The sequence below is a fragment of the Odontomachus brunneus genome, unplaced genomic scaffold (assembly GCF_010583005.1).
Source record: "Odontomachus brunneus isolate Ranch 3 - 2012 unplaced genomic scaffold, Obru_v1 Obru_scaffold_097, whole genome shotgun sequence".
Lineage (NCBI taxonomy): Eukaryota > Metazoa > Arthropoda > Insecta > Hymenoptera > Formicidae > Odontomachus > Odontomachus brunneus.
This window is the reverse complement of record NW_022639547.1, coordinates 826,624-845,843: the sequence shown is the minus strand read 5'-3', so window position 1 is coordinate 845,843 and position 19,220 is coordinate 826,624. Positions and strand designations below refer to the sequence as shown.

Genomic DNA, 19,220 nt, shown 5'->3' with positions numbered 1-19,220 from the left:
CGATAATAAAAATAATTAGACTGGTTAATGGATGTAAATTATTAAAATTGCTTGATATTCCTGTAAATTTTATTCAGTTTACATTGACTCGATGTTGCACCAATTTTATCGATACTATTAATATCGATAAAATCGATGATATCGATATATATCGCTTTCAAAACTGAACATTCTATTATCGATTAATATCGATATAATTGCACCTGCAATTCGCAAAAATCATCCGGCTACGCACACGAGATCTGTAATTTGTTACTTTTTATTGTTGCAACTAATTAATTTAAAGTAACAATAAAGTAAGTATACTGCACATTTAATTTGTTTTTACTATTTATTTTGTTCAATAATGTTTGTGACACTATATTCTAACCTCTACATAGTATCACATATGTAGCTACATATGTAACTATAAAAAAGAAATATGTATATCTATTTATATCGGTTTGCATCAATTATCTTGACATCTTTTTATGTTTGGATTACATAAACTTTATTTTTACTTTACTCTCTATAACAACATATGTGTTACAATTTGAAGGTTAAAAATCAGAACAGGTATCGCACCTATACATATATTTTGTTATTATAAATACAATACTTTATTTTACAGTAAGACTTGATATCAATAAAATATTTTAAATATCTAATTGTATATGTAAGTGATGTAATATACTCATTTATTGCTAATGATATATTACATCATCTTTTGCAGATGGGTGAAGATAAACCTACAGATTCTCCTATATCTGGGTAACATTTAAATCTTATAATTATTGCCCAATACTTGTTTTGTTTATAAACTTATAGATATAAGTAAATAAGAAATAGGAATTTTGTCTTATTTCTTGTAAAATAGGAATTGTATTATACTAGTCAGTTTAATTTCTTATAAAATCATATTAAAATATTTTTGTGTTTCATATATGTAAATTAATATTCAAACAAAAAATGATATAACAAGTGATTGTTTTATGCCATGATTGTTCTCAGAAAAAATAGTTAATTTTCTTGCAACATCTTTTTCATATTTTAAATAATATACATGAGAATTTATGTTCTTTTATAAAGAGATGAAATATCAAAAAAAGCACTCAAGAAACAGCAGAAAGAAGCAGAGAAAGCAGCAAAAAAAGCAGAAAGAAAAGCTCAGAATGTAAGTTATTGAGGAAAGTAAATAGAACTTATCCTTGATTGTATTTCATTATTTACAATGTAAATTATAATATAAATTACTATTTATAATATTAAAAAATATGATATTTTTAAGTAAATAATATGCTTAGTTTCTAAAATATATTACAATATAAACCATGGTGGAAATATACAAGGTGTAGCATTGCGCATCATGCAGGTAAGAGTAGAACTAATCAGAAAGTTGCCCAAAAATATTGAGGACAGCCATTGGTTTTTCCAATTTTAGGCAATTTTTTGATTGGTAGCTACTGCGCATCTAGTGGAACACTACACCTTGTATATTTCCACCATAATATAAACAATGGTGTATAATAGTGGGTAAGGTCCTAATAAACTTTTGATTTTTATCCGAATTATATTGATGTGGTAAATAAATCTTGGTAAATAAATATATCTTCTATGTATAGCAACAGCAGCAGGAATCTACAGAAGAAGCCATGGATGTGTCTGTAGGATGTTACGGATTGATGAACATGATTCAAAGTACAGAGAAGTTGGAGGACAGAAAATTTAAAGTAATTAAGGATTTAAATAAAGAACTGGAAGATCAGGCGGTTTGGTTAAGAGGTCGCTTACACATTAGTCGTGCAAAAGGTAAATAATATTATTTCACTTATTTTATGTCAAAATAACAATTACAATTCAAAATTACAATTTAACGGTTTCCTTCTCAGGCAAACGGTGCTTTATTGTGTTGAGACAACAATCATATACAGTGCAGGGATTAGCTAATGAAGGACCAACCATAAGCAAACAAATGATTAAATTTATATCCAAGTAAGTTTCATATAAAAGCTAATTTCTTAATATTTCTCCAGCTTATAACACGAGTATTTATATTGAATATTATATCTTTATTCACAAACTCAATTAGAATTAATGTGTCGTATATTTTTTGGAACTAATATAGTATCCTGTTTTGTTCAGCATTACGAAGGAATCCATAATCGACGTTGAGGGCATAGTGAGATCTGCGCCATCGAAGATCGAGTCGTGTTCGCAAAAGGACGTGGAAATTGAACTGAAATGCGTCTTTGTGATAAGCGCAGCGAAACCGCAACTTCCCTTGCAGATAGAAGACGCTGCGAGGTCTGTTAACGAAATGGATGAGACGACATTAAATATTCGAGTAAATCAGGATACTAGACTGGACAATAGAGTGTTAGATTTACGTACTCCAGCTAATCAGGCAATCTTCCGGGTGGAAGCTGGTGTTTGCAAGCTCTTCAGAGACATCTTAACAAAGAAAGTGAGTCTAATGATATTCTCCTTTCTGAGAAAGTCTCTTTTTATTTGATATTTACAGGGATTTGTAGAAATCCATACTCCCAAAATCATCTCAGCGGCTAGTGAGGGTGGAGCCAACGTATTTACAGTGTCCTATTTTAAAGGCAATGCTTATCTGGCGCAATCACCACAATTGTACAAGCAGATGGCGATCGCCGCCGACTTCGATAAGGTGTTCACCGTTGGAGCAGGTATATCCTATTCATTAAACAAGTTTAAAGATCTTTCTGTAAATAAGTGTTATTACTTCTCTAACATTTCATCTTAATATATTATTTTTCAACAATTTTTGTATGTTGTAATTAGTTTTTAGAGCGGAAGATTCTAATACGCATAGACATTTGACTGAATTCGTGGGCCTTGATCTGGAGATGGCTTTTAAGTATCATTATCATGAGGTGATAGATACTATTGGGCAAATGTTCACCGAGCTGTTCAAAGGCTTACGTGACAAGTTAGTGATATATGCAAACATTTATTTTTTTGATAGATACAAATACATGTCGAAATTAACTAGTAAAATATTTCCATTAGTTTTTATTCTTGATGTACTAATCTTTTTATTTACACAGTTGTAATTAGTTTCATGGGGATTTAATAGATACGCGGACGATATAGCAGCGGTCAATCAACAATACGCAGTAGAACCCTTCAAGTTTTTGGAACCAGCCTTAAGATTGGAATTTCCGCAAGCGATTGAATTGTTGGCCGAAGCGGGTGTAACTCTGGGTGAAGAAGACGATTTGTCAACACCCGATGAAAAGCTTTTGGGGAAGCTTGTCAAGGCCAAAGTAAGATACTGAGAAATTTCTTGACTAATAGATAAAATAGATTATCAGAAAGATAGAATTAGAATTATAACGAAACTTAAAGATGTACAATGGAACGTTTTCACGATTATTTCCAGTACATTTACGTAATTATTTTACTGTTATTATTATTATTATTATATTATTTTCAGTATGATACAGACTTTTATATCTTGGATAAGTATCCACTTGCTGTAAGGCCTTTTTATACTATGCCAGATCCCAACAATCCTGTAAGTGTCCAATTGTTCTAACAATTATTCTAATATACTTAGTTTCCTTATAAAATATTACTAATACTGTCAATCTTTAATTACAGAAAGTTTCCAATTCGTACGATATGTTTATGCGAGGCGAGGAAATCATATCTGGCGCGCAGCGTATTCATGACCCAGAATTTCTCACTGAACGTGCCAAACATCATGAAATCGGTGAATAAATTTTTGTTACATATAAAAATTGTAAGAATATAGAAAATTGGTTGTTTATTAACTGAATCTTTCTTGTTTCAGATATTGAGAAGATCAAGTCTTATATCGACGCTTTCCGATATGGCTGTCCACCGCATGCCGGTGGCGGAATAGGTTTAGAACGTGTGGTGATGTTGTATCTCGGACTAGATAATATTCGTAAGGTGTCCATGTTCCCGCGTGATCCTAAGCGCCTGACGCCTTGAAGAACTTAATTTTAATATTCTACTGAATATAATTATATACTACAGTGAGATCGATGAATACTTTATGTTCATGCATTATAAAAGAAAAAAAATATATATATATATAATGAAATTTTTTTTTTTTACTTAGAGAGAGTTGGTAATCTTTATTTTAATTTAGTCGATGATATAGCATGATGGCAGAGTTTGTTTAAGACTGCAATTACTTTGATATATATAAGCCAGTAGATTGATTTATCCGTCGCTCTGAAGCACTTGCGACGCTAAATTGATCTTACCTACACACGCATGAAGTGACTTATCGACAGCGTTGAAAAGTGAATGTCATCACACGACGTCATCAAAACACCATAATGTGCGGTGTGATGCTTGAAGTACCTAGATATAGAATCTAGATGTACTATCTAGTATTATCATTAAAAAGCGTCAATATTAAAGAATATTCGAATTGAATCGAATCATTTTAGTGTACGTACTACGATTTTAACAAGACTTGTGTCTGCTTATCGCTACGTGATTTATAGGTTATGTCACATTGTGTGTGTGTGCGATATGATTTTACTGATAATATCCACCGTGATCTGCATTTTGAATGACGTTGTACCGTTCCTGATTAAATTTGTAAGTATTTTTAAATATTTTTAAATTATGCATATATTTTTTCAAAAACTTAAATTTCACGAATTTATCCTAAACATTAACCTAACCTAACAAAAATATCTAAGTTGTCAATTTGTGCCCTGAATCAAAGTTTTATCTAATAAAATACAGATATTATCGCGACAATACGCGCATAAGAAGTGTGATCATGAGTTATGGGACGAGATAAGTAACTTGAAACGGGAAATGGCAGGAATTTCCATGGTAAATGAATTTGCTAAATATGCTAGGCTCCAACGCAAATACAATAATTTGGAAAGCATCTTGAAAAACAACAGTAAGTTTTTGTATTTCATCCTTAATGTATCGATTTGAATATATTACAATAATACCAACTTCATATGTTTGTATATATTTATATTTAGGTTTTCTTTCACAGTAAAACAGCGGCAAAATCGGAGACTAACACTACAACTGTCCTTAACTTATGCCTTTTATGTAATAAATGTATGTAGATTTCTCATTTAATATGTTGAGTGCCACTTTATCCATATTTAAATGGCAATTTTTTAATTTTATAACCTGTTTATGAATTACAGTAGCACTTGATATATTAATATTCATATATATATTTAGTTATTTATCTTTTAATAATCTTAATCAAAATATATGATACTTTCAGGGGATATTAGCAATATATTTGATGTACAGATATAACAATGTACTAGTAATTGATTTGCCAAAGGATACGCTATGGCCAATCCAAGATGTCTTGAGTTGGCCAGCTCAGCATGGCAATGGTATTTCTCTAATGAATTGGGCCATAATCACCAAATCAGGAATATCCTCGTGCAGAAATCTGTACAAGTAATCTGAAGACTGTCTTATATAAATAATAGAATTGTCTATAATTTATTATAAGTCCTGTAATATTAATAGGAAGTAACATAATGTGTGTTAAACATTTTTGTAATTTAGTAAAAATCTATCTTATAATTTAATTAAACTATTATTTATTGGATAATTTATAGAAAAATTAAATGAAAGAAAGAACTTTTGCTACAAAAATTTTTTGTTATAGTCAACTTGGCAGTTATAATCTTACAAATATTTTATAGTTTTCTTTTATTATTATCAGATTATTGCACACGAAATAGCTATTTCATTTGCGTCGACCTAATATAAATATAACAGAAATAAAAATAGAGATTATAATTTTTATCTTTCTGCCTTGCATAATCGTGCTAAGTCCAAAACCAGCTTAAGTTCGCGAAATTCAATTGCGAATCGCTATATTTAAACCACGAATGCATTCTCCTGATGTATATCTTGCGCAGACCGATGCCTTGTTGGTGTCTGAAATTGTCTTCTAGCGTTTTTTTACCGCTCGAGAGTATCCGGAATATATTTATCTGCGACAAGGGTGATCATTGTTATTCGATAAGAAATTAAATATGAAACAATGAAATAAGATTGTGGTACAAAATACTTGACGAAAAGATATTGAAACTGGAGTCGCGAAGATTATCCAGGTGACTGCTTCGCTACAAGGCGGAGTGGTGAGAGATCCTTTGTATGTGTAAAAAATATCGGTGTTCGATGGTATCAAAGATTTTAGACTTATGGATATATTAACTGATAATTCTGTGTGCACCCATTTTACGTCTGGTAGCCGTTCCAAGAAAGGTCGTAAATATTCATTATGCTCGTCTCGCAACTGAAATCATATAGTTACACTTAGGTTGTCATCCCGAAAAAAATAACGATATATGAATTTTATCTCTATGTAACAATATATAATCATATGTAATTATATATATCCATACCGAGAAAAATATTGTTGTATAAATATAATTAAAGTAAAACAATTGAAGTCAAACAATTAAAAAGTAGAACAATTGAAATCAAATGCTCATGTTTCTAGCGAAGTCGATGTTTACGGAATAAAACAATTTCTTTCTTTTTTTATTCAACGGCATTTTTTTCCGTATGGACATATAATTATATATGATTATATGTGTGACTATCTAGAGACAAAATTCATGAGTTTTTTATATATTTTTTTTATATCATTTTGTATAATTATATATAATCATTTTCCCCGGGATTTCACCGATTTTATCAGTTCTGTAAATCTTAGAACTCAAGTTGTCAATAAATATTAAAGTCTTGTATGTTTTAAAAAACGAAAAAGTTACTTGGAAAAGAGTAGCCACTACGACTACACCGTCTTCATACTGTAGTGCATGCGACAAGTTCGCATATGCCAGACTTCGATGCACAATATGCATTTCCATTGGATATCTACGATATTTGATATCACCAATTATTCTCTGTGATATTTCGCCATTACAAACTCTTGTAAATATAAGTATGATCATCACCTTACGCCGTTTAACACATGCTCAGCACCCCTACTGTTTTTCGCACCCCAATGGAAGTGCAATTGCTCTATTTCATACTGTTGATTTCGTTTCAACGTGGCGCCGAATACGTACGGCAACTTTTTGTACATTACATTTTTATTTATCGTGAGCTTAACTGAAAATAAGTGCTCTTAGAGAATATGACGACTTTCATAAGATTTTGTAAGTCGAGAACACTTACCAGTTCTTCCATCATTTGTAAGTGTTTGCGGCATCGGAAGAAAATCATGGTAACCGATCATTTCGAGCGCTGGAAGCGGTAGAGGAATCGCTTTGGAAGTGGATATAGATACCGGTGATTGTAGCTTACCCGCGCATAATTTGTGTGTCTTCGGCCACAAATGTTGTTCTAAAATAAAGCACTTTGACTTAAATTTTCATTTTTGTTAAGTTTAATAATGATTTAACATTATAAAGAACTACTATATACCTCTTTTGCTATATCCAAAGCCATTGGTACTTGGTACAATGATGAAAATGATCCATGCCATCGTTACTTGTGAGATATTGTGCATTTTTTAATTCTTGTATAAAAATTTATTGTTAATGTGTATGTGTGTGTGTGTAATAAATTTGCAGCATGAATCTTAAGTGTTATGTCAGAAATAATTCTCTTCATTTATTATTTATCCACATGCACTAAATTGTCTCCTATGTCAAGATGTGCTCGCGAGACAGTGAAATTGTTACGAAGGAAGGAACATTCTTACGAATGACTGAAACGTTTAGCACTGCATAAAGTATCGGGGACGAGTACCATTAAGTATTCACGACGGTGCGTACTATTGTAAATTATATATGTCACAGCTTTTTAACTGTTACACACGCGATTTGCTGCACAAAGGCAGAGCAAATTGCTCCTTTCGTCATGTAAAATTCACGTAAAACAAAACTATACATTTCATTGTGATCTTTCTCTTGGAAAGAAGATGCAATATTGCGTAAAGATAAGTAAAGATAAGAATTGAGAAGTATATTATGTAAGGTCATAATTATATTTATCACACTTTGTTACAAAATATAAATTACAATATTATTTTGATACAAATATCTACAGTAAATATATATATATATATATATTGAAGTCTCGTATATTTATATTATATAAAGTTTGAAATATACATATCACAGTCAGAGGCGCCCGATAAAAACTAACATTGAGTGAAAATATCAAACTGACAGAACAGTTACGAAACTTTTAAAACCTGTATGAGTATAGACGAAATATCTATGTAATATCCATGTAAGAATTTTAGCTAGAAAGTTATGCACGCGACAGAAGCAAAAATTCAGCTGGATGTACTTGTAAATAACAACATTCCAGCCTTTACAGCACCACTGGAAACTTTGTGATATATTAATATTCTATCGACAGCCCCTTAATTATCACTGAATTAACAATTTATCCTCTATATCTCATAATGTCCTATAAGTATTTTCGCATCTATAAACTCGAAGATGATAAAAAAATCTATTCGAATCACGTAAATCGTGTCGAAAAATTTTTTTTCAGATTGATAAGGAAGTCAAATCGTTTAACGATCATATCGTTTCTTGTATTGATAAATTCATTAGAGATTTAATTCACGTACCGTTTAAACTTTTTCCACGTTATCCTGTGTAGTGCGTGAAGTTACTTGTAAAGGTATTGAGAACAGTTCTTCCCACGGAGGCTGTATAGAACTAATTACAGCCTCGACTGCGCCAGACGAGACAAACTCCAAGTTCCAATTTTCCTCGAGTCCTGCCACTTCATCCAGGAAGTTTAAAGTTAACGAGGAGTCATAGTGTTCCTGCAGATACATCATTAACGCGTCAACAAATATGCCACTAAAAAATCAGTTGTAACAAGCAGCAACGACTCGTGTATCGATCAAGAATTATCTTTGTACAATATACTTTTATTTACAAAGTCGTTTAGAGTCACGAGTCGCGAATTGTAATTTGATCAAGCGACAGAAATAATATGGAGTTACTAACTATCGCGATTAAATTGCTCATAGCTTGCTCTCTGGCAACTAAGGGGACTCGATCGCTGTCTGGCATTAGCCATTGTGCGTTGTCCTCCAGTATCACTAGTGCAGAATTTGTTACAATCAATCCAGACAACTTCAGCTTGATAATGTCGCTGTGCTGTTTTAAAACTGCGGAGGAAAACATTGCCAATAATCGTACAGTGTCTCCAGCCTGATAATTTGCAGTGCTCGTCAATAGACTGTGCATCAAAGTACTGCAGTGCTCCGGAACGGTGAATTCCACCTCGCAGCTTGGAGGTAACTGCAAATCTGTCGATACACAACATGTGAGAACAGCTCAAATATTACTGTCATTTATATCTAAGATTTCTAATTATAAGATCTCCCAAATATATATAATATCGTGCTCTCGTACTGTTGTAAGATGCATTTTACCTGTGATATAGAATAAAAAGTTTGATGTTCTTTGGAAATCTTGCAGGATACAGAGCAACGTGATGCTCAGATGTTCTTCATTGGTTTTGCCAAGTTGTTGCAGCTCGATCAGGACACCTTGTTTGAATGGCAATGGTACAAATGATCTCAGTCTATCCATTGTCCAGCTGACCTCTTTGTGAAGCCACCGTTGTGGGTCCTCTCTATCGTAAATTGATTTTTATTCTCAATTATTTCTTAATAAGTCCTTCATGTCAGTTATCTTCAATCATTTCTCGATTTTCTTTTCTTTTATTATTAGTAAATTACACTTACCCTTCTGGTCCATTAATCCTAAGAATGTAAACCTTAGACGTAGATAACACTAGGCATCCAGGAAACGTTTCTTGCATAGAATGCATCAAAATGTCTGCCTACAGTAAGTAAACATATAGACGAAATATCACTTGTAATTTTTCTTAAGAATCTCTTTAACTAAAGTTAACTATTGTTACGAGCTTGATATTTCCAAATTCTTTTTGAATTTTGTTAAATTTCATTTTACAATCGATTATGCTAATTTTGAACTTTCAATTCAAGTCCATTCGATCAATTTATATTGATTCAATACCCTGAGAAGAAGGACTAGCTCTTCGTTTTCATGTTCGAACACATTTAGGATGATGTGCAATTTGATTCTGTGATCTATACTGCTGAAATCGGTGTATGAATATTGCACGCTGCTACCGAAGAAACTCGAGGCCTCCTCGCCTTTCAACATTTTATTGCTGCCGATCTTGATGCTTTGAAGCAAGCCTGCAGACGACAACGTAAATATTACAGAAACATAGTTAATTATGTTGAACATTGCAATGGTCTCTAACCGAGATACTTCTTACAATACTTTATGACAATATGAGATTACGAACTCTACAGTATTACCTCCTAACATCGAAGTCAGATTTGTTACAGGAGTGAACGCAGTTTCCTTTTCGCCGTCACTGCTATGGGACTTCGCGTCAACGTTTGTTGATTTAGTCATTTTATTTTCGTATGCTGTACATATACTGTCGGTCAGCGAACCTATGAATAAAACGCCAGTTAATTAAATTAAATTAATACGTAACAGTTAATAAACATAATGGAGCAGTCGCGCAAATTAACTAATCATATATCATTATTCGTAACAGGAAGATGTTAAAATATACGTACCGGAAGAACTACTCTCCGTAAGGCCTGCCATGACTGGCGTTACATCCGGAATTGTTATTAGAGAAGGAGCTATCGCGGCTCGCCTTTCCTCAGTTGAACGTTTCCGGCTTGGTGTAAGATTTGTCCTACATCGATAAATACCGTGACGAATCAGCACAAATAATATGATGGTACGATCATACAATTAACTGTTATACTAACTTGAGCGTTTCATCTAAAACCTCGATGCTACTTTGGCTGGGGTTGCTGAGTATCTCTATGTCGCTCTCGTATTTTTTCGTCAGAATATTTGCAGATGGTGTGGAGCCTCTTGATTCTTCTAAACTTGTCGCTGAACCTGACGACAATGCAAGCACAGTTGAACAGTAGTTTCGATCGTTCTCATATTTTCTTAAATCAATCAGTTATCGTGAATTAAGCATGCAAGGTTTCTTTCTCTCTCAATACAACAATATGCCATACTTATAAAAGAAAATTAGGAACTACAGCTGCTTAAAGTATCGGAAGAAAGTTAAGAGAATGCTTGATACTGCTTGAATGTTTATCATGTAAAGAGATTTTAACCCTTTAGCCATCAAGCTTTTTATCTTACTCTGCGCTCTCATTTTTAGACAAAAAGATAGGAAGAGAAGGAAAGAGCAAAGAGGAAAAAGAAAGATTCAGTTTTCGATGGCTAAAGGGTCCATAGAAAGTACAGAATAGAGTGCTGTAACATAAAATGTACTATTGTGACTGAAGCTTACAGCAGACTTGAGCTTGAATGTGAGATTCGGAGTGCACCAGAGAAGTGGTGACGGATTTAGCTCCACCTTCCGTTCCACCTGCACCGGGATTAGTATGTTATAGTTCCCATCAAGTAAAACTCAGACACGCAATGGGCAATCATATGTATTAACAAACATACTAACTAACATTAGAGCATTCACAGTTATTCATTATTGTTAACTGATCAAATGCCGAGAGAGACAAGTCTTAATTAATTCTTTTAGGCCACTTCTATTGATTACCAGGCCAACTTTAATACAGTTAATTGTTTAATGTGAGCTACGCACGCAAGGTGATTCGTAACTAACGACGAAGCGCTAAAGGCGAAAAACGAGATATTTAATGCTATCTAAACTACGGCGATGTCATTGGATTCTCGCGTTTTTGCAATTTTATTTGCCACACGTGTCGAAAATTCAATTACCTTTTGTTATTGTCATCTTTCAATAACAAAAATCTCTTCACAATTTTCAATCATCGTCTTGCAAAACTTCAAATTGCGGACGATTATTCAATAGCAATAAATTTAATCTTGCAGATCGGAAGGATTGCGTTATACGATCGTCAAGAGCTATGCAGTTGATTGTGTGTACAGCTTTCTACATTAATTTTTTTTATATAGCTTGAAGTAGTTTGCATGCTGCGAGCACGAGGAGGCTTACCGATACTAGAGAATGATTCGGAGTGTTGCAGACTGGCACCCACAAAATTTTCCGTTTGATTGTCCACGTTAGGCGAAGTTTCCGTTTCGATGACTAGACTGCTGTTACAAGCGGGACACTTGAATTGTTTCGCACCTGAAAGAATTGTTACTTTTGCTATTATCTTCACACCTGAAAGAATTGTTACTTTTGCTATTATCTTCAAATTTACGCCTATGATGGACAAACCTGTCGATGTAACAGCGAGCCTCACATATTCCGCATCTTGCGAAAACTGTGTCGAGCATTTCATGCACTTGAAGATTTTCAACAACATCGGCCGCGCTTCGAGCTGTTTGCTGATCGTTGCTACGATTTCCTGAAATATACTTACATTATACATAGACTGTAAATCTAATGTAGAATTGCATTCGTTTACTTTTTCAGTACCTTTGCGTCATTCAGTTCTGCAAAATACCGCCTATTCTCTCTATCTTTCCGCGTAGTGTCAAAAATAATATCAACTGTGGGTGACTTGCTTCTACCTAAGACGCAGGATAGCACGGAATTTGTCGACCAAGAATATTTAACTTTTCCATTGTTCGATTCTCTTTCTTTGATATCTCTGTAAAGTTCATGATAAAGTGATATTTTAACAATATTATGAAATGTCAGAATAAGATGTAATAAATTCAGATATGCGAAAAACAGCAATTTACGTGGGAGTTATTGTCAGGAAAACGTATTCTTTCTCATCGTCATTCTTTCGTTTGTGAACAAGATATACATCTGCAGTTTCTAGAAGAAAATAAAGATACTAGTACTTCAGGGACGACTGTGGAAATGCAACTGAAAAGCTACCAGAGTTATTGCATCGTAGATAACATTGCTTGATAATTTAATTTTTCTTTGCGCGACTGTTACCTTCTTTAAGATCATACTCGGTTGCATGAGTTTCCTCTGTTTCCGAAGATTCGTCAAGCAATGTTTCCTCGTGTTGAGGGACATCCTCTTGTTCAACTTCCGCTTGCACTGCGATTTCTTGTGACTCGGACTCGTCGAAAGATTGTTCGCTGTCCATCATGTAAATCAGTGATTCGTGAAGAGACGATGTCACATTAATATCAGCCAAAGTTTGTATCTTCGTTACTGGCAATGTCGCAGATTGCGAGACGGATTGCAAACCCATGATGTCCTGAACAAAAGTTCCCGCGTGACTACTCAACCAGTTGTCTTCGCCAAACTTTTCTCGGAGGGCTAACATACGCTTTTTCGTCTCTAGATGATCGGTCGACGTCTCTGAAAAACAAAATCTAATTTAATATGTCACAAAAATTATGTATTATTTTCTTTGCTCTAACATGTTCAATCATTAATCGATTATTAAATAAAGTTATTATTACACTGAATTAAAAGTAAAATATACCGATATTATTGCGTCTTGTTGTAAAAAGTACAATTACCTAAATGAGAAGACGCCACTACATCGGGTAATTGCTTAAATTCTTCGCTTTCTTGATCGGCTTCAGCGATGATCGCTTCTTTTAAATTCGACTTCCTTTTACTTTTCGTTAAACTCTTTTCTAGGTTTTCAGGTAACGATACTATTCGATGATCGGACCCACTCTCGCTGGATTCGTGTGCATTTACAGATATTGTGCTGGTCAATGATGCGGATTGATTTGCGCACATTGTAAAAATTCGATTTTCTGCGACATACATCTTCTCCGATTTCGAAAGTAATAGATGATCTAAAACAAACTAGGAATTTCTCGAATTTATATCACGTTACAACTGAAAAATTAATATTGTATTTTGCGTTTTGTGAGTTTGATTATATAGTACTTTGCTATTTGACAAGTTCGGATGCAAATGTTTTAAGGATAACATCCGATGTTTTGGATGATACGACAGAGGATTCCCTTCCAATGACATCCACAACAGTGCAGACATCCTTTGAAGTGGCCAAAGAATTGAATGCTCCGTTAAACAGTTGTATGATAAGTCTAGCTCTGTCAGGCATTCTAAACCTTGAAGACCTATATGGTAGATGGTACTTAGAGAATTTCACATTGGACAGTTTTGCAGCAGAATAGTATCGTTATTGAGACTTAATAACTAACCATTTAGATTGTCGATGTAATTGTTCTTCAGCACTAAGACTTGTAGTGAATGTAACACTACCTTGTTGAATAGAGGTATACTTTCTAATCTGTTGAAGCCTAGATTAACATACTTTAAGTTTGACAAGCAGGATATTTCTTCAGCACTAGTGATCATATTATGACTCAAATCCAATGTCTGAAGCCAAGGTGCTAATTCTAAAGATTCATCCAAGCATTTGAGAACATTATGTGGCAAAGCTAAATGCTTCAGGGATGCCCATACAAATCCAACACCAGCATCGGCTCCACATACGGCTGTAAACAAAGAAAAACTGCATCAAATTTAAATCAAGAAGCTTTGGATTATATATTGTAAGCTATATATTTAAAAATTACCTAATAATTGACTGATTGTGGATACTCCTTTCCTTCCAGCACAAACAATGCCTTCTAATTGACCTCTGATACTCTGTAGGCCTTTCACTAATTCAATAGGTACCTTCTTTAGTTCTAAATACTTTAAATGTCGAAATTTAGAGATGTCAATGGTAACTTTAGCATCAGATGAATGGTGTGTTACTTTTAAACCAATAGTTTTTTGCACAAAATCATGTAGGAACTTCACATCACGAAATATATCTATTTTAGAACTATTACACACATGAAATGAGGTTTCCAGGTCTTCAGATTCTACTACAATTAATGAGAATGCTTCATTGAGACTATGTAGCAGTTTTGTTGATAATGAAAGCTTGCTGGAAGCACTTAAGACCTTGTCACCATTTTGACGAAGGAGCTTTACCAGTTCTATTATATCTTGCATGCTAAAAATATTATGCAAATGGCTAACTGCTACTGACATTGTGCTATTGATTCACTTGCTATCATATATGAACATTAACAGAACCTTCTGTTCAATTATATTGCTTACTTAATCATCATAGTTAAGTACAGTATTTTTCACAAGCTTTTATGTTGACCTGAAAAAAAAGATATTTATGTTAGACCAATATATACAATATTTCAAATAAGAATTTTACTAATAATTTTCAGAACTTCTAGTCTTTTGTTCTCTTATAATTATATGCTTCAAGGTAATTCATATAATATAAAGTCATTAGGATAAACATTAATTCAACAAATTAATCTGCAAATTTAATCTGCAAACATAACAATAAAATAAGTTTTGAAACATAGAAAATCTTGCACACAGATTTTTTTATTCAACCAGTTCTATATTAATTTTTATTATATAACCTGTTAATCAAATCTTGTATTTGCATTTTCGACTAAAGAATATATCTACAATATATAAGATCAAAATAATATCATATAAAAAAATATCCTAGTAAAAACAAATAAACATAATTAGTACAACAGTCGTAGCAATAATAATAATAATAAATTAGTGCCAACACACGATTATGTAAAATATTTATTTATATACACAACGTTACGATTAAAAACTTCTAATAAAATACAATTTTTAGCGTGGAAATAATAATAATAATCATATTATTTATAAAATTGTTTATACATACTGCGCACTTATCATACACGACACTCATGACTACGTTGGACAGGATGCTGTCATTTCGACAGGAGGGTGTATACACAAACTGGTAAACAAAAAGAAGCCAGAGAACGATCATGCTATTAGGATTCTTTGAGACGCTGCCTTTGATGCGTCCTCTGAAGGAGTGGATGTTAAATAGTACGGTCCATCGATAAAGCAGAGAGAATCTATTTTCAAATAGTACGACTCGTTTCATGACATCTCGCATTGAGATGTATCGCACAAATGTAAGTAAAATTGTTTCATTGATAATATTAAACAATACTGTTTCACTGTATCAATATCGAGATTGATAGAATAAAACAGATTCGTGAAGGATATATTTTGTAGCAAAATGGCCAGCCTCAGAGAGGAAATGTCGACGGATTCCATCAAAACCGTCTCACTGGCGGACAATCTACCTCTGTGAATGTGCCAGCAACAATTTCTGAGCAATTTAAAGAATCATGGCTCACAGTCATAATTGGATCTATAATGTTTGCTACTGGAATGTGTCTTCTATTTTGGAACGAGGTTATACTCTGTTATTAAGATTATTGTTGGAGTATTCCAACAAACCGATTTCACAATTATAATGTTTTGTTTCCTCAGGGAAGAGCTGTGAGGGTTGCATATTCTTTAGATGAGGCTTTGCACAATATAGTTGTAGTTCCTAATCCAGCAGTCTTGTTGTCTGAATACCAAGGTCGTTTAGTGTACTTGTCAGGGCACTTATTGGTTTCGGAGCCACTAACAGAACCAGATTATGGAATTGTAATGTCTAGTGTGAAGTTAAAAAGAAGAGTTCAGATGTATCAATGGGTTGAGATTGAAGAAGAAGCAAGGTAGAGCTTAAAATCCAAAAGTTTGTTGAGTTTGAATTGACTAGATATTTATTTCAGCTTTGGTGGCACAACAGAGGATGAAAAACACTATTATTATACGATGGAATGGAAGGATAAACTGGTAGACTCGGATAACTTCTACATTCGCACAGGTCATCATAATCCAAAGGAAATGCCAATAAAGAGCCAGCTACAGATTGCGGATGAGGTGAAGATCGGCGCGTTTACATTTGGAACAGAACTAAAGAAGAAGTTTAATGACTTCGTAGAAGTTACTAGCGACGAGAGACCGGAGCGAAAAGACATTAAAATGCACTCAGGACTGTATTATCATAGCACAGACTTATGGAATCCACAAGTACGTTGTTTGAGAGAAATTTGGATTTGTATCATTAATTTTTTCTTGAGTTGATTTATTTTCCTTTATCTGTAAAATTCTTCATTGCTTTGCCTACAGGTAGGAGATATCAGGATACAATTCTCTTACGCGGGGAAAGGCGGGGAAGTTTATTCGGTGGTTGGTCTATTGGAGAAAGACGTCATCAAGCCGTATTACACACGCCACGGCGAGGAAATTTTGTTGCAACGAAAGCACAAGATTTCGGTGGATCAGATGTTTCACTTGGAGCATGTGCACAATTATTGGCGAACCTGGACCATTAGGTAATATGTTACAAAAATATAATAAAGCAAATATTTTATGTATTGTATTAAGAGGACACCAAAAATTTACTATATTTAGTGAAGAACATAACTACGCATATACAGAAATCTTTTTCTGTAAACATTTTCACATATCTTTAAGCTTTTAGATTTAATTGTAAGATCATAGCAATTTTCATGAGCAGAGTAAACACATTTCATTTAGAATGTACAAGTTGCAGAACTTTTGTATCAGGCAAATATTTACTGACAACTCGAGAGCACTGAGCAATACTCCAGTTCACTTTCATAAAAGCATTTGTAATTCTGTATAACTAATCAATGTAAACTTTGCAGAAGAAAGTCAGTATTTTGTCAGTAAAGTTTTCAAGTATGACTTTCCTTAAGATGTTTCAAAAAATTATTTATTACAAAATATTAATGTATACTATATTGTAAAGTCTTAATATATTATTTTTATTGCAGAGGGCTCGGATGGCTAGTGCTCTTTGTGGCAGCGACGTGTTTGACAAACATACTAAAAACAATAATACTAAACTCAACTTTTCTTTGCGGCATAATAGCGGTTGAGTCTCTCACTATATCAGTTTCCATGTCTATCAGTTTGCTAGTGATTGGTTTTGCTTGGGTATGGTATCGGCCAGTGATTGGTCTTTGTTTAGCACTCGCGTCCATTTTGCCTTTCATCTACTCGACTCTAACGTCAGGATCTACGTCTCAACAGCGTGACAATTATAGGAGATTATAAATTAGATATACAATATTTTTTCTCCTAGCTCTCTAATTTAACTTTTTGTGATATTTATAATGTAATATTATATTTATTTTTTAGATTTTTCTCATTTTTTTTCCTTCGTTTTGGATCTTTCTTATTATCCTATTTTCGTTTGCTCTAGGTTTTTTCCATCTTGTGTAGGCGTTTGTAAATGTTTTGCTATGTCACTCAACTGCTTTGCAAGCTCTTTTTATGTTTGTGTTGAATTTTCAGCGAGTAGTTTTAAATCATTGTTGTCGCACTTTCGAAAACTATCAGATTGATATCATCGCTTTTAAATTGTTTAAATAAAAATATGCACACATCGTACGATAAAACACCTTCGTCGACAAATCGATTTGCACGCTTGTATAGCGTTCTTATTAGAATTCATAAAGGATACAATGTCAAATATGCACTTTATCTGTTACTATTTCTGATGCTACTGAACTGAATACATTTTAAGGTTATGTTGAACCTTCTACTAGACTAAAGGCGTATATTCAATACTACATCGCTCATTGTAAGCTAATAGCGTGTTTGACTGGCTCTGGGTTAATCGCTCCGAGAGCGATTAATGACGTCATAAGTATCTACTAGCCAATCATAAAGCTTATAAGTATTTCTTCAACCAATAAACGGCTGAATATCTGGCTGAATAACCCAGAGTGGGTTAACCCAGAGCCAGTCGAACATGCTATAATGGCTCCTGCATACAAGACGCAGTAATGCTTGCCACGCGACGGAAGTCCACGCTACAGCCACTCAATATGTTGTTTTTCCGTAAGAGCTAGAAGGTTATTGCGGAAAGCAGCATATTGATTGGCTGTCGCGCGAACTTCCACCACGTGGCAAGCATTACCGCGTCCTGTGTGCAGGAGCCATAATTTTTTAACTTAATGGGTGCGTTCAAGAGACGCAACGGTTACACAACGGTTAAGTAATTAGTCAACGTAATTGGTCTAAAGTTAAGGATCTAACAGTAAGGACCAATAATCACCGATTGCTCACTGATCAGCCATTAGCTGCGTTCAGAAAACATAGCTGATCATTAAGCGGTCAGTGATTATTGGTCCTTACTGTTAGATCCCTAACTTTAGACCAATTACGTTGACTAATTACTCAACCGTTGTGTAACCGTTGTGTCTTCTGAACCCAATAACAATGATGTCACTAGCATTATTATGTCGTTAGTTCTTGTATTCGATTGGTATATTCTTGTAGAACTAAAAAGATACACCAATCATATGCAAGAGTTCATTAAGCACTCAATTATGGTGTAGTACCGGAGCACACAA

The 19,220-nt window shown here is 33.8% G+C and overlaps 5 protein-coding genes across 6 annotated transcripts; 3 read left to right on the top strand and 2 right to left on the bottom strand.

The window, feature by feature from the left end:
• Nucleotides 1-160: 160 nt before the first annotated feature.
• On the top strand, nucleotides 161-4,078 carry LOC116848583 (aspartate--tRNA ligase, cytoplasmic). The gene is made up of 12 exons (XM_032824835.1): nucleotides 161-296; nucleotides 713-750; nucleotides 1,069-1,153; nucleotides 1,602-1,788; nucleotides 1,869-1,971; nucleotides 2,122-2,443; nucleotides 2,501-2,672; nucleotides 2,788-2,935; nucleotides 3,083-3,272; nucleotides 3,443-3,523; nucleotides 3,610-3,721; nucleotides 3,803-4,078. Exons 2-12 carry the CDS (start codon nucleotides 713-715, stop codon nucleotides 3,964-3,966), a joined length of 1,602 nt encoding a protein of 533 aa, XP_032680726.1. The 5' UTR covers nucleotides 161-296; the 3' UTR covers nucleotides 3,967-4,078.
• Nucleotides 4,079-4,232: 154 nt separating this feature from the next.
• LOC116848587 (tail-anchored protein insertion receptor WRB-like) lies at nucleotides 4,233-7,583 on the top strand. The gene is made up of 4 exons (XM_032824840.1): nucleotides 4,233-4,587; nucleotides 4,738-4,903; nucleotides 5,006-5,073; nucleotides 5,249-7,583. The coding sequence occupies exons 1-4, from the start codon at nucleotides 4,519-4,521 to the stop codon at nucleotides 5,435-5,437; spliced, it is 492 nt and encodes a 163-aa protein (XP_032680731.1). The 5' UTR covers nucleotides 4,233-4,518; the 3' UTR covers nucleotides 5,438-7,583.
• Nucleotides 5,675-7,569, bottom strand: LOC116848586 (carbonic anhydrase 9-like). Its single transcript, XM_032824839.1, has 6 exons — nucleotides 7,423-7,569; nucleotides 7,174-7,341; nucleotides 6,951-7,107; nucleotides 6,765-6,870; nucleotides 6,056-6,283; nucleotides 5,675-5,978 (listed from the first exon to the last, which is right to left on the bottom strand). The coding sequence occupies exons 1-6, from the start codon at nucleotides 7,505-7,507 to the stop codon at nucleotides 5,811-5,813; spliced, it is 912 nt and encodes a 303-aa protein (XP_032680730.1). The 5' UTR covers nucleotides 7,508-7,569; the 3' UTR covers nucleotides 5,675-5,810.
• A 477-nt stretch (nucleotides 7,584-8,060) lies between the features above and the next one.
• LOC116848582 (serine/threonine-protein kinase 11-interacting protein) lies at nucleotides 8,061-15,793 on the bottom strand. Of its 2 annotated transcripts, XM_032824833.1 has the most exons (19): nucleotides 15,647-15,793; nucleotides 14,502-15,085; nucleotides 14,124-14,420; nucleotides 13,846-14,039; nucleotides 13,464-13,761; nucleotides 12,925-13,299; nucleotides 12,720-12,798; nucleotides 12,451-12,625; nucleotides 12,250-12,379; nucleotides 12,022-12,156; nucleotides 11,338-11,415; nucleotides 10,796-10,931; nucleotides 10,595-10,719; nucleotides 10,325-10,465; nucleotides 10,014-10,198; nucleotides 9,719-9,816; nucleotides 9,404-9,606; nucleotides 8,973-9,277; nucleotides 8,061-8,785 (listed from the first exon to the last, which is right to left on the bottom strand). In XM_032824833.1, the coding sequence occupies exons 2-19, from the start codon at nucleotides 14,965-14,967 to the stop codon at nucleotides 8,588-8,590; spliced, it is 3,618 nt and encodes a 1,205-aa protein (XP_032680724.1). In that variant the 5' UTR covers nucleotides 14,968-15,085; nucleotides 15,647-15,793; the 3' UTR covers nucleotides 8,061-8,587. The 2 variants fall into 2 exon arrangements, with proteins under 2 accessions (XP_032680724.1, XP_032680725.1); XM_032824834.1 differs by lacking the exon at nucleotides 11,338-11,415.
• LOC116848584 (transmembrane protein 43 homolog) lies at nucleotides 15,792-18,252 on the top strand. Its single transcript, XM_032824836.1, has 6 exons — nucleotides 15,792-15,908; nucleotides 16,012-16,194; nucleotides 16,273-16,505; nucleotides 16,563-16,863; nucleotides 16,963-17,168; nucleotides 17,634-18,252. Exons 1-6 carry the CDS (start codon nucleotides 15,876-15,878, stop codon nucleotides 17,914-17,916), a joined length of 1,239 nt encoding a protein of 412 aa, XP_032680727.1. The 5' UTR covers nucleotides 15,792-15,875; the 3' UTR covers nucleotides 17,917-18,252.
• The last annotated feature ends 968 nt before the right edge of the window (nucleotides 18,253-19,220 follow it).